We start from the raw sequence: 13,392 nt of genomic DNA, 5'->3' as shown, positions 1-13,392 counted from the left end.
GCTGTTGAGGCAGTGGGTGTGTTGATTCCTGCCAGCGGGGGAGTTGCCTCATTGTTTGCCACATAGCTCAGAAGGCACCTTTGTGGGCCTCTGCTGACTCACTGCCGCATCTGCAGCCTTGGCCCCTGGGGGTCCCAGTGCTTGGCTCCTTGAGGTGGAGCCCCTGTCAGTGAGAAACTCAGGGGCCCTTGAGTGCAGTCTGTCCTCCTGCCCACTCACAGACCACACACAGTGACCACAGAGGAGGTCCTGGCGGGGCACCATCCCCAGAGTGCGGCTGTGCTCACACTGGGTGTGTCTCTTTAGTCCTCTCTCCAGGGATTCAGTTATATCTAAAAGACAAAACCAAATAAATTAAAAACTAAAAGGCAGATCATTTTCATGAATGCCAGTCTGGAGGATGCAGAGTTAATAAGCTCAGACAGCCTTATTTGATAAAGGGGGTCTCAATTGGCTAAGCTAACTGATGGTGTGTGATACAAACTAAGGGAAATGTGTTCCAGTTACTACATTCTTCCTTCGTAAGAGCCTTGCACCTGTTCAGTGGGCAGCATGCAGGGAAGCTTCCTGCAGCAAAGGGAGACTGTATATTTGGGTTCATTCTTTTCCCTCCTCCTGGGGTGTTTAACCTGGGGCATGGTGAAAGGGGTAAAGATGAAAAGAAAAATATTAAGTCTTTGGACAAAGAAAAGCTTCAGAATTTTATATAGAAATGTTCTTTAGGTACAGTTTCATCAAGATCTACTTGTCTCTGGAAAATAGATGCCCATGGGCCTGCCTGTTTGGTCCTAACCAGCAAGGCCCCTGGGTTTCTGTTTGGCTTCTCTCAGCTCGCACACACCCATGCCAGATGGAACAGAGAGGATTCCACCAGTGCTGGGTTGGCTGGAGGTCTCAGCATGCTCAGGACCCATGAGCACACAGAGGCCCCTCTGTGTGACAGGGGCACCGGTGGCAGAGTGCTGGCCAGGTCTGCCAGAGTCTTGTTTAGACCTTGCTCTGTTGCACATCCCCTGTCCTCCTGAGGTTTCTCCTGCTCACCATGAGCGTATGACAGTTGTGATGATTTCCTCCCTCATTGCCCTGGGGTTCAGTCCCTCATCCCTTCACCACTGTGCCTCCCCACTTGCAGCACCATTCCCCAAACTATGGCCCATGTTCTTATCACCAGATCCTCCATTTGCAGAATGCCTTCGTGGTCATGGTCTCATCTGGACTTCGCCTGGTTGCAGGAGGTAGAAAGCCAGGGTCTCATTATCCCCCTGCCCACCGAGGTCATGCCAGTGGCCAGTGGGAGCCAGCGGCTGGCAGGCTACCCTCTGCAGGTGCTGCTGTGATGGCTCAAGTGGTCCCAGAAATGTGGACTCGTGATCTTGGGTGCCCTGTTGTCCACGGGCACCAGGCCTCACATCACCGATGTGGGGTTGATGGACTGCCCAGAGCAGCCCCAGCAGGCAGCTGCTGTGCTGGTCTCCCTCTGAGGGGCACTTCTGCTATCTTCAGCCCTGCCAGCCTGAGTCCGTGCCTGGGATGGAAAGACTGACCTCGTTGCTGGACCCTGAAGGTTACAGCCTCTGTTTACAGCCCACTTCGTCTGTCAGGGTTGTAATCAGGATACCGAGGATTCTCTTTACTTGATGTTACTTCTGTGAAAATGAGGTTGTTACCAGGTAGCTCACTCTTTAGGGTGTTTGTCACAAGAGGTGACACTGACTTCTTCACACCTGTTCCAGAGCCATGTCATCTTATGTGTTTTGTACAACTTAGATCTGAACACACGTGGCTTGCGGCCAGGCGTTAACTCCTTGTGATTCAGGCCTCCATCTGTCATGTACGGGTACTCTGGCCTGGCTGCCTGAGGTGCCTGGCAATGCTGTTTCATCTCTTTTCATCTCTGCAAGCCTGTTAACACACCAGGATGCTGGCACTCAGGGTGAAGGGCTTGCTCAGGGTGGAGCCAGACTCCAGACCCGGAGGCTCCTGCTCCCTCCTTCTCTGACTTTCAACCGAAAGGTGCCCTGAGGGAGCAGGCAGGGGAGGAGAGCTGGTCGCAGTGTGGTGGTGTCTGAGAGAGGCTGCACTGGGCCAGCAGGGAGGCCGGGGTGTCGCCGTCTCTGCCAACCTTGCTGAGGTGGCCTGGGTGGCTGGTCATGTGCCCAGGCCCCGCAGTCACCCCAGGTCCTCCTCTGGTCCAGGAGGAAGCTTGTGCCCTGGCCACCTTATAGTTTTCCAGTTTGCTTTGCCAAGCAACTGCTGCTCAAGGAGTTATAAAGGAGCAGCACTGGCCATGGACTGAGGGACACCTGTCCCTGCTGTAAGCGTGGCTCAGTTCTGCTCCTGCTCACCACACGGGGTCCACATAGAAGCCTCCGGGGATTGCAGGTGCTGTGCTGGTTCTTTCCCTGGGTACCTTTGAGTGGCTTTCGTCATCTGTGGATGGTGTCACATTTCTAATGCTGCTTCACCACTTGTAGAAGGGAAAGGGGACTTGTTTAGAGCATCATATCCTCCTCTGGAGCTTTCTCGACAGCACAGGCCCCTGCTCACCTGGCGTGCACTTTCTCCTGAATTGTGGGGCTCTGCCCGTCTCTGCCTTCCTGCTGACTGTTGGTAAAGCCAATGCCTGTGTGTTGTGGAGACGCTGTTACTCGTGGAGCTGGAGGTTTGGTGTGTTTTCAGTGTAGTTATTTTATTGATGACTCTGAGCGCCATGTGTCTGAGATGATACTGTAGTGCAGTGAGCACGCTTCTTGGATGTGTCAAGATCGCAGTGCGTCTGCTGCAAAGAACCAGTGCCACTCCCTCGAGCCTCTGGAGGAAGCAGCACAGCTGCCGCGGTCACCAGGCCTGCTCTCTGCCTCAGTCCCACTAGCCATCTGAGCCCCATGGTACCTCTGTTCCTTGGTCTTAGAGTGAGACTCAGAGCCTTGTGTGCTTATGACTAAGTGCCAGACCCTGTGCTAGGCACTGGGGCGATTGAGGGAAATCATCAAGGGCCCACCTCCCCAAGTCTGAGTGGACTGGAAAGGGCCCCCAGATGTCCTCACCAATCCCCAGAACCTGCAGTAGGGCCTGTTTGGAGGAATGGTCTTTGCAGATGACGAGATGATCCTGAATTATCCAGGTGGGTCCTAAATCCAGTGACAAGTGTCCTTAGAAGAAGAAAAGACACAGATACACAGTGCCATGACAGCCAGGCAAGGTCCCCCAGAAGCTCCAGAGGGAGTGCAGGCCTGCAGCGCCTTGATGTAGGCCTTCCAGCCTCCAGGCAGAGAGGATAGATGTCTTGTTGCAAGCCCACCATTTGTGGGCTTTGTTATGGCTGCCCTGGGACACTCGCACAGGCTGTGTCACAAGGCACGGTTTCTGTGGGCACCACTTGGGACAAAGGGGGGTCTGCCCAGGGATGCCTATCACCTCGCCAGAGCCCATGGCCTGAGTCCTCACCTCCCAGGCAGGCTGATGCAGACATGCCCCTTGATTCCCAGCCACTGTTCCCTCCTCGCCTGAGCCGGGATCTGCATCAGACACGCCCGAGCAGCCTTTCAGAGCAGGCAGGGGTGGCAGCTAAAACCGGATGACAGTTCTTGCCTCCCTCCCTCCCACACTTGAGAATGTTAAACGAGGCTGCTTGATTCTCAAGCAAGCTCCTTTCTTGGTTACGGAGACGTGAAACCAGGGCCTCCCCCTGTGCCTCATTCTGTCCCAGAACCCGTGTCGGCTCACTGCCCTGGTTTCTCCCCACAGGCGGGGCTAATGGCCGGACTCTGGGCGCCTGCAGGCCATGGCCTCGTGCCTGTGATGCTCCATGTCTCTTGATTCATAGCCATTTGTGAGGCAAAGCTCGTTAACATGCTGACACGACCCACACTCGAGTCATTTAAAGTCAGTTCAGGAGCTGCAGTGTTTGCAGACCTTTGTCCACTTGTCTTAAGCTCACACTGCTGTGTGTGTGATGCCTGAGCCTGGGAGTGTTTTAATGCATGCTGCACCCCCATATTTAGATGATTTCTTTAAATTACAGTTCTCAGAAGTGGAGTTACAGGCTGACTGTTGTCCTTGGCCATTGCCATGGCTCTCCCCGGAAGGATGTCAGATTTCTGTGACATCACCAGGCCCCTTTGCGCCCTAGCGCTGGGCTTGTTAATTTTAACTTGTCTTTGTTGACTTATCTGCATTTCTCCCATTTGTTCCTTTCCATTTTTCTAGGGAGGATATGTGTTTCTCTGTGAAGTGGCTCACCATCTTTGTTTTGTCGTGGGTGGCCACCTGCCCCTTTCCTGGCCCTGAGGGACCATTGTTCAGCTTAAAACACAGGTTAAGTTATGTTAGTATTTTGGCAAAAGCCCAAGCCTGGAAATTAGTCCAGGGAGTGAAATGCAAGTTCTTGGCTTTCAGTACCCATGTCTCCCGGGACCCATCATGTTTCTCAGGCTGGTCACATTTTTGGCATCATTGCCAATCCCCAGGTCCTAGCCAGGAAGAGCTGAGGCCTGGTGTTGAGAAGTAGGTGGCCTAAGGCATCATGTTCCGGCAGCGTTCTGGAGAAGTTGCCCAGTGAACAGGAGGGATGTGCCAAGCTGAACCAAAGGACCACGCTCCCGGTGGACAGAGCAGGCACCCCCCTCCATCCCACGTGGGAGGAGAGAGTGGAGGAAGCTCAGTGGCCTGTGGTCACTGCCTCCCAGCCACGCCCCCATCACAGCCAGCTTTGTCCGGCCCTCAGTGCTTTAATGGTAAAGCTTAAGAAGTTTGTTAATATCAAAGACTGGGAGATTCCCCACAATGGTACTGCCTCTGGCAAAGCCCTGAGAGGTCAGTGGTCTGGCTGGGGATCAAGTCCTTGCCGCAGAAGTGCCTGGAGCTGAGCAGGCCCCCTGCTGTCTTTGCCTGTCCCCTGTCCTGGTTTCAGAGCAACCCCCTGAAACATCACCTGCAACTTTCATGCACATCTCCTTGGCCCAGACTTGATCCCACGTACGGTCAGCTGCGAGGAGCCGTCTTCCTTGCTGGGCACACTGCCTCCCTGAATAGAAACAGGGTTCTGTGAGGGAGGGGAGGGGAGAGAGATGAGTGTCGGTGAGTCATCAGCACAGATTGGGGTGCTGAGGTAAGCTGATCCACGTGGAGTTGGAAGTTTCTGCAAGGCCATTTTGGGAAAACTGTTCAGCCAGCACTCTGGGGGTTCCCCTGAGAAACTGATTCTAGATCTGGGACTGGTTGCTACAAAGAACCTGGAGGAAGGCTGAGGGATGAGGGTGAGTTATCAGGTCACAGCAGCCACCCCTGACCAGCTGGGCTGGGGCGCTCCGAGTGCTGCATGGTCAGGGGCTGGAGTGAGTGAGAGCTGTTGAGATGCTGGACATCCAGGAGCTGGTGCTGAGAGAAAGCCCCTGCTGGCCTCCCACAGCTTCTGTTGGGGCTGGAAGCGTTGTCTCCCCGCCACTGTGGGGGAGAGGGGTCGGGGAGGAACACCCAGGCGCTGCAGCCACGTGATGTCTGTGCCTGCAGGTGGGACATTGCAGGAGGGGCACAGCATCACCTGTGCAGGGTTCTACTGGGGGCATGTCCCTGAGTTTAATCAGGAGGAAGCACCAGACGGACCCCAGATGAAGAATGGGTTTTAACAGCAAAAGACAGCAGCGGCGGAATGTTCTAGGTTAAAGGGCACAGGCTCACTAAGATGTAGTCGGGATCCTGAACTGGATCCTCTCATGGAGGGAAGAGGAGCTGAACTCTACTGGGTTGTCCAAAAACTTCAGGTTTTTCCTTAAGATGTTACAGAAAAATCAAAGTGAACTTTTTGGCCAACCCAATAGTGAAGAACTTTCATATCTTAAGGAAGAGTCACTCACTGAAGTATTAGGGTTAAAGGGCCAAGATTCTGAAACAAATGTCCTGCAATTTACCACATATTATATATAAACTTACAGAGTGAGAGTGTGTGTGCAGACACACACATGTGATAAAAAGGGTAGTGTGTTAACAGTGGGTGAATGTAGGAAAAGGGTGTGTGGCTATTCTTTGTACTTGAACAATTCTAGTAACTTTTGAGATTGAAATTATTCCAGATAAAATGTTTTAAGAAATGAGATGGCACATAAGTCCATGAAAGATGCTCAGCATTGTTAGTTGTTAAGGAAATGCCAATTAAAACCACGGTGACATGTCACTACATATATATTTGCCTGGGTCCTGAAAACAATCGACAGTAGCTGGTGCTGGCAAGAGTGTGGAGCCCCTGGAGCTCCCCTGCGGAGAGAAGGGCCGTAAAGTTACACATAAACTTACACTACAGATGGGAAGGCCATAAAGATACACATACACTTACCGTAGGACCCCCTGCTGGGTGTCTACGAAGGGAAAGGGAGATGCACGTTCACACACAGCCCTGCAGGCAGCCTGGTAGGTGACTGCCAAACCCTGGAAATGCCCACCTGGCCACCCACAAGTGTGTCAGCCGACCGTGTCAAGGGGTTACCCCTCCATGCGTGTGTAGCGTGGCTGAACGCCAGACCACTATGCTAAGAGAAGAGCAGCCCAAGACACAGACCTGCAAGAGGGCAAAGCAAGTGTCGGGCTGAGGGGATCACCAACCAAGGGGACCAGGAACTTTAGGGTGTGGCTTGATAGTGGTGGCTACGTGGCTGCATTTTTCAAAACTCATAGGACAGATGTACTCTCACAAGTGAGTTTTACTATGTGCCAGCTTACGCCTCTGCAAACCCAATTAAAAAAATATAACAATGTTAAAAAATCAAAACAAATGTTAAACCATCAGACTACTTTATCAAAGATATTATTTTTAGACCTGAATCCTTGAGCCCCGTTCCAAGAACATTTTCCCCTAGTCCTCTGGATGCTACATTTCGTATTGCTCAACCTGGAAAAAGAATAAAGTTCTGACCCACTAGCACAGGAATGTGGTGACATCGCATTGAGTGAAAGAAGCCAGGCATGGAACACATAGCCTTTGGGTCCGTTTCTGGGAAGTGTCCAGAAAAGGCAAATAAATGATTTGTTGCCAGGGCTGGGGGAGGGCAAGCCTTTGGGCAGAGTGGGGAGTGACTGCTCATGGGTACAGGTTCTCTTTTTGTGATGACAAGAATGTTCTGGAGCTAGACAGCCTCCTTGAATGTGCTGAGTGCATTGAATTGCTCACCTGAAAATGGCTAATTGTACGTTGATGTGACTTTCACCTTAAAGATGGTGCTCGGCTCATCTTACTGCCTGTTGGGTGTGCAGAGTGCCCATGTAGACGTGTTGTGTGGAGGCAGGAGGCACAGGTAGTGAGGCCCCCCAAGCTCCCTGTCAGGATCAGTCCTGTGGTGCCCCCGAGCCGTGTTAGGCCCGGGTGTGCGTGGACCTGACTGAGACACCCCAGCTGTGGTTTGTGTGAGGAGCAGCAGCAGAGCACCGGGGTGGGGTGCAGGCTGGCCCCCCACAGTCCCGTCGAGGGCTGTTGGCCCGAGCGTGGCTCTGCTCTGCCTGTGGCATTGGGCGATCCAGGTGAGGTGCTAACTTCCAGGTAGAGGTAGCAGTATGTATTTTATAGGGCTTGCATTAATACTAATGATGCATGTTAAGAAAGATCTCAGCAGTGATAATGAGATCACTGCTGAGATCAGTGATCACTAACAAAGACACGAATAAAATAAATCTGAAGGGTTTGTTCTCTTTGGAGATTTATATTCTGTAAGTGGAGTTGTCTTTCAGTATCCTCAGGGGGTTGATTGCAGGACCGCCTGAGGATACCCACATCCAAGGATGCTCTCATCTCTTAGATAGATGGTGTTGTGTCTGCACATAACCTACACACATTCTCTCTTATACTTCATGGCATGTACCTAATACAGTGCAAATGCTGTGTAAACAGTTGTTGCTGAAGGAGACAAGTTCAAGTCTTGCTTTTGGGAACTTTCTGGAAATTTCTTTCCCAAATATTTGTGATCTGAAGTTGGTTGAGTGAGTGGATAGAGGGCTGACTGTTCCTCAGAAACTCTCCTGGATCTTGTGTCCCCGCGTATGGTGCGCCTAACCTCAGCTGGTCTGCCTGAGACCACCTGAGCGCCAACCCTAGTCCCCCGCACAGCCCCATTTCCGCTCCAACAAGATGAAAGAAACTATCATGAACCAGGAGAAACTCACCAAACTGCAGGCACAAGTGCGCATTGGTGGGAAAGGAACTGCTCGCAGAAGGAAGAAGGTGGTTCATAGAACAGCCACAGCAGATGACAAAAAACTTCAGTTCTCTTTAAAGAAGTTAGGGGTAAACAATATCTCTGGTATTGAAGAGGTGAATATGTTCACAAATCAAGGAACAGTGATCCACTTTAACAACCCTAAAGTTCAGGCATCTCTGGCAGCAAATACTTTCACCATTACAGGCCACGCTGAGACAAAGCAACTGACAGAAATGCTCCCCAGCGTCTTAAACCAGCTTGGTGCCGACAGCCTGACCAGTTTAAGGAGACTGGCTGAAGCTCTGCCCAGACAGTCCGTGGATGGAAAAGCACCACTTGCCACTGGAGAGGAGGAGGATGAAGTTCCAGATCTTGTGGAGAATGTTGACGAGGCCCCCAAGAACGAAGCACACGGAACTGAGTTAACTTCCGAAGAAGATGAATCTTGAGGAAGTTCCTGGGAGCTGCTATTTTATATTATGACTGCTTTTTAAAATTTTGTTTATGGATCTGATAAAATCTAGATCTCTAATATTTTTAAGCCTAAGCCCTTGGACACTGCAGCTCTTTTCAGTTTTTGCTTATATACAATTCATTCTTTGCAGCTAATGAAGCTGAAGAAGCCTAAGAATAAAGTTTGAGACAAAAATAAATAAAGTTCTTTGCCTAGTATATGGTTTTATTTTTTATTTCATTGATACCAATTTGTAAACAGAAGGCAAAATTGTTTATAGAAAGCTAATCATGGCATGTAATATGACTGATAATGATGAATGGAATCTGATTAAAGGTTTAAAATGACAGTATAAAAAAAAAAAGAAGAAGCTCTCCTGGAATAGTATGGAGAGAGTGGATTTCCCCCTCAGAAGCCTTTCACTGCACTGGCCCAGAGATCTGCAGTCCCATGAAGACGGGGCTCAGAACTTGGCACTAGGGTCTTAGAGGGCCAGGTCAGGTCCACGCGTGCAAGCAGGAGAGTAAGTCGGCAAAAAGCTGCCTGAGCAGCTGGGCAGAGCATCTGGGCACAGAGAGTCTCTGACTGGAAACCGTGGTGTTGGCAGGGTAGAGGTCATTCATCTGATCAGAAGGGCAGGACCCCTGCCACCTCACCCCTGCCATCTGCACAGCTATGTCCACCCATGATGGTCAGAAGTGGGGCAGCCTTGTGTACTGGGCTGAGATACTGACGTTGATGCTGTGCTCGCGGTTTTCTGGAGCTGTCTCCACTATGTGACCCGCCCTGTCAGCGCCCACACCTCAGCCGCTCTCAGCGCCTGGGGCTGAGCTCTGCTGGACCTGGGCTCCGCAGGGGCTCTTGGTGCACCAGGGCAGAGGGCTGGAGCTGGCAGCACTGCCCCCCGTGGCCCATGCGCCATGGGGCACACTGACTTACGACCTGTGAGCACGCAGCATCTTCACAGATGTCACTTGTCAGGATTGCCCACGAGCCAGTCACACTGTCCTCATGGTGCTCCTCTGAGTAAGAGCTGCTCTTGCTGTGGGCTCGTCACCTCTATCGCCCTTGTACCCCTATGGGCGTGACTGGGGGTTCCATCCTGTCTGAGGGTGGACAGTGTGAGGTAGGGTCGCAGCTCACCTGTCAATTCTTGGTCAGCTGGTAGAGAGTTTCCCCAAGAACCCAGCCGCTGGGTGTAGGAAGGGGTGTGGCCTGGGCCCTCCCTGTGTGGTCCCTGGGATGCGTGTACTTGGCTTCACCTTCAGGCCAAGTCCTGCTATTCCGCATTTTGTCTCAGTTCTCATGCTCCCTCCCCCCCCCCCCCCCAACTCTTCTGTCGCCTCCCTGGGCTACACCATGAGGCTGGGCAGGAAGTGAGTCACATGTAGTGGTCGCCCTGGCCAGGCCAGGGAGGACAGTGGGACAGAGAAGCCTGGGCGTCTGGTTGTGGGGGAGTCTGTCAGGCTGAATGCTTGGTCCCTTGTGTTCCGAGTCTCCCCAGCAGGCAGGAGACTGGCTGCTGTACTTGGAAGCAGGAAAGGCCATTGGGCAGGTGGTGAGCTAATGGGGGCTCAACAGGTGGATGTTGAAAGAAGCTCCTGTTTGGGCTCAAGCTTCCCTTGGCAGCTCGGGAGGCTGTGACAGGTGCCAGTTACCATGGGTGGTGCAGCTCAGAGCAGCTGGAAACATCCCCTCTGATGAGCAGGCTGGGTTTCTGGTGACTAAGCAGGTGGGGTTGCTGAGCAGGTGGGGTTGCTGATGCCTGTGGGGGGGTCACTTTTTCTGAGAGGACCTGGGGACAAGGACCATAGGCACCACTCAGTCCTAGTTCTGGAGAGTGGAATCCCCAGTGTCCCCACATTCCCTGGGTCCCCAGTGCCGCCTCCCCAGCCCTGACCCTGTCTCTGCCCTCGTGTGCCAGGTGAGCCTGAACAAGGTGGGCGAGTATTGGTGGAGTGCCATCCTGGAGGGCGAGGAGCAGATCGACATCGACAAGATCAACAAGGAGCGCTCCATGGCCACGGTGGACGAGGAGGAGCACGCCGTCCTGGACAGGCTCACCTTCGACTACCACCAGAAGCTGCAGGGCAAGCCGCAGAGCCATGAGCTGGTATGGGCACGCACCCTTCCTGGGGCTTGAGCTGGGGTGGACGGGGCATGCTGCTGTCTGTGTAGCTGCCTCCTGGGTCCCGACATGGCAGCCCGGGCCTGGTCACCGCCTGGGATGGGGCTCTGGTTCCGTGCCTGGACCGAGAGCCCAGGTGGCAGGGCTGAGAGGTGCCTGTCCAGAGGGTCCTGGTAATGCCAGCTCCCTCCCCTCAGCCCCTCCAAGACCCTCAGTACAGGAGGAACAGCCTGGCACCACCCTGCCTCAGGTCCAGTGCAGGTTTGATCACAAAGGACCAGTGGGAAGAAAATTCTTCCAAGTCACTTTTGAAGTCAGAGGCCTGAGAAGTGTGGCTGGCCAGCAGCCACAGAAGCCAGGAGGACATCAGTGACTGGAGAGGAGACTCCTCCGGAGCCTGTGGTGGCAGAGATGAGGATTAGACATGTGCTGTCTTCTCCTGTTTGATACTCCCAAGAGTGGCTGTTTAGAGAAGAGAGTTCCAGTCTCAGTGTCCCAAGTAAACCGCATGGGGATTTGAGAGGGGGCTTGAGGTATAGATGTCACAGCACATGTTCAAGGTCCCGTAGCTGGTCTGGCAGCAGGGTGGGGTTTGAACCCGGAGCTGGTGTCAGGCTTGTCTGTCATCCCTCCCTGAGTCTCTGAATCGTCTCTTGATCTGGTTTGCCAACCTTCCCTGGGCTTATGCGGCTGGAGGCCAGGACTGTGGTTGACCATTGGCTCCCAGGCACCTGGTGGTCTCATCTGTGGAAAGTGGTCTCAGGCTGTAATCCCCGAGCTGGCCTAACACAGGACGTGGAGTGCAGCCACCTCTGCATGTTTAGATGGCGGTTTTATCCAGTTAATTCTGCATTTGCCTGCAGCCACCAGATGAAAGAGCAGTCTGAACACCAGCCTGATTGGAGAGGGCCCTGGGCAACTGTTTAAAGTTTGGGTGTCTGACCCCAGAGTTGGCAGGCATTTAGCCATGAGGTCTAAATAAGAAGCAAGAGGTCCCTGCTGATGAGCTCAGGGCTGGGATCCACCGATCCAAGAAGCATCTGAAGAGGAAACCAGAAGACACTGGTCTGATGGAAAGACTTCCGTGGTTTGAGTCAGAAGTGGTTCTGGCAGGACTTGCCATGGGCCCAGCAGTGCTGACCGTGATGGCACGAGTGCCTGGCAGAGTGCAGTGCCCTGTGGAGACCTTCAGTAGACACATGGGAGCCCTTGGATGGTGGGGCAGGTGGTGGGACTCAGTGGTGACCCCTTGTCCAGCTGACCTGCTCCTGGACAGCCCGGTGCCTCAGGGCTGTGTTAGGAGAGGCAGGGGCACCAGCACTGCTGTCTGGAACTCCTCTGGGCTCAGCAGGGGTTGGGAACGAATGTCTGCATACGGGGCCTGGCCTCCCAGGCTTCCTCCTGGACTGTCTTTGGCACACGGGGCCTTGAGGGACGCGCAGTGTGGGGAGCCGGTTTGGAACCGAGAGAAAAGCGTGGAGGCATGAGGAGCCGGCAAAGCTTGCGTGGCCTAGTGATGAGGCAGCTGGCCTCTGCGGTTTCGAAGCCCTGCACAGTCACCGTGGTCCCCGGAGGAAAGTGTCCCAAGGAGAGGAGAGTCAGCACAGCTGCAGGTGCCTGGATGAGGGTGGTGGGAGGAGAGGCGGCTTAAGAAAGTAGGAGGTGAGGGGCCTGGGGCAGCACCAGCGTGGGGAGCGGGCTGAGGTCCCTGTGGGGCTGGAGCAAGAGGGCTCGTCAGACTGCCCATGACGAGGCTGGGGCACAGGGCATTGCTGTGGGTCAAGCTCAGAGGGTGTGTCTCAAGTCAGAGCTCACTGGAGAGGGTTTGTCTCAGGATGCCCAGAAGAGGGGCGTGGAGTGAGACTGAGAAGGAGCGGGCTCAGAGGGGGCGGTGGGCACCCGCTGGAGGAGGCGGGACGGGCTGCAGATCACCCTGTGCTGGCACCCGGAGTCACGCGTGTGGCCGGGGCCTGGGCCTCTCTGGTCCCTTCTCGGGGCGGCCTGCGGGCAGCAGCGCTGGAGGTGCCAGGTGCTCTTTCTAAGGTCCTTGGTGTGTGTCAGGGGGACCAAGTCGAGAGTGTTACATACTGCTTGTCTTTGACATGTTTGCTGCTGCACCACTTAGGTGTAATAACAGGGCAGGAGCCCTGCAGTCTTGTCAGACACCAGGAGTGTTCCCCTCAGCTCAGTCTGTCGGCCTAGAGGTTAAGAGGTGGGTAGGGCTTTCTGGCCCTGTGGCCGTGAGTCTCTTCATTCTCCTGATCAGAAGGAAGGGGGAGAGGGTTTCCAGCCCAGTGTGTTTGCAGGAAGGACATGGAGGGCAGATGTGGGGACCTGGGGGGACAGGGGGCCTCCCTCACGGCTGCAGCCTCCTGCTGCCGCCCCCGAAGGCTGGTGGCCAGGCTGGGATGATTGAGCCCACCTTTGATAACATCTTTGGCCCCTGCTCCCAGTGGCTGTGGGATTGGTGATTGGTGCGTGCAGAGTCAGACATCCTGAGATCTCTCCCTTTGAGTCACAACCTAGGTCATTCCCAGACTATCTGAGAGCACAGGCCTGGAGACCACCACCCTTGTGCCTTGTCTCTTGAAAGGAGAGTAGAGACCCTTTCTTTACAGCTCAGTCAG

The 13,392-nt window shown here is 53.8% G+C and overlaps 1 protein-coding gene and 1 pseudogene across 2 annotated transcripts in view; both read left to right on the top strand.

Annotated features, from left to right (window-relative positions):
• The window catches only part of NUDCD3 (NudC domain containing 3), a 70,393-nt gene that overhangs the window by 54,992 nt on the left and 2,009 nt on the right, over window positions 1-13,392 (top strand). For both annotated transcript variants that reach the window (XM_020893306.2, XM_020893307.2), the window contains one exon: window positions 10,562-10,750. In XM_020893306.2, the coding sequence (XP_020748965.2) occupies window positions 10,562-10,750 (189 nt within the window). The remainder of the gene's footprint in view (window positions 1-10,561; window positions 10,751-13,392) is intronic.
• LOC139035026 (transcription factor BTF3 pseudogene) lies at window positions 5-8,840 on the top strand (annotated as a pseudogene).

Source organism: Odocoileus virginianus, chromosome 1, assembly GCF_023699985.2.
Source record: "Odocoileus virginianus isolate 20LAN1187 ecotype Illinois chromosome 1, Ovbor_1.2, whole genome shotgun sequence".
In the NCBI taxonomy this organism is placed as follows: Eukaryota; Metazoa; Chordata; class Mammalia; order Artiodactyla; family Cervidae; genus Odocoileus; species Odocoileus virginianus.
Note: the sequence above shows the minus strand (reverse complement) of the source record. Positions and strands in the feature narration are given on the sequence as shown.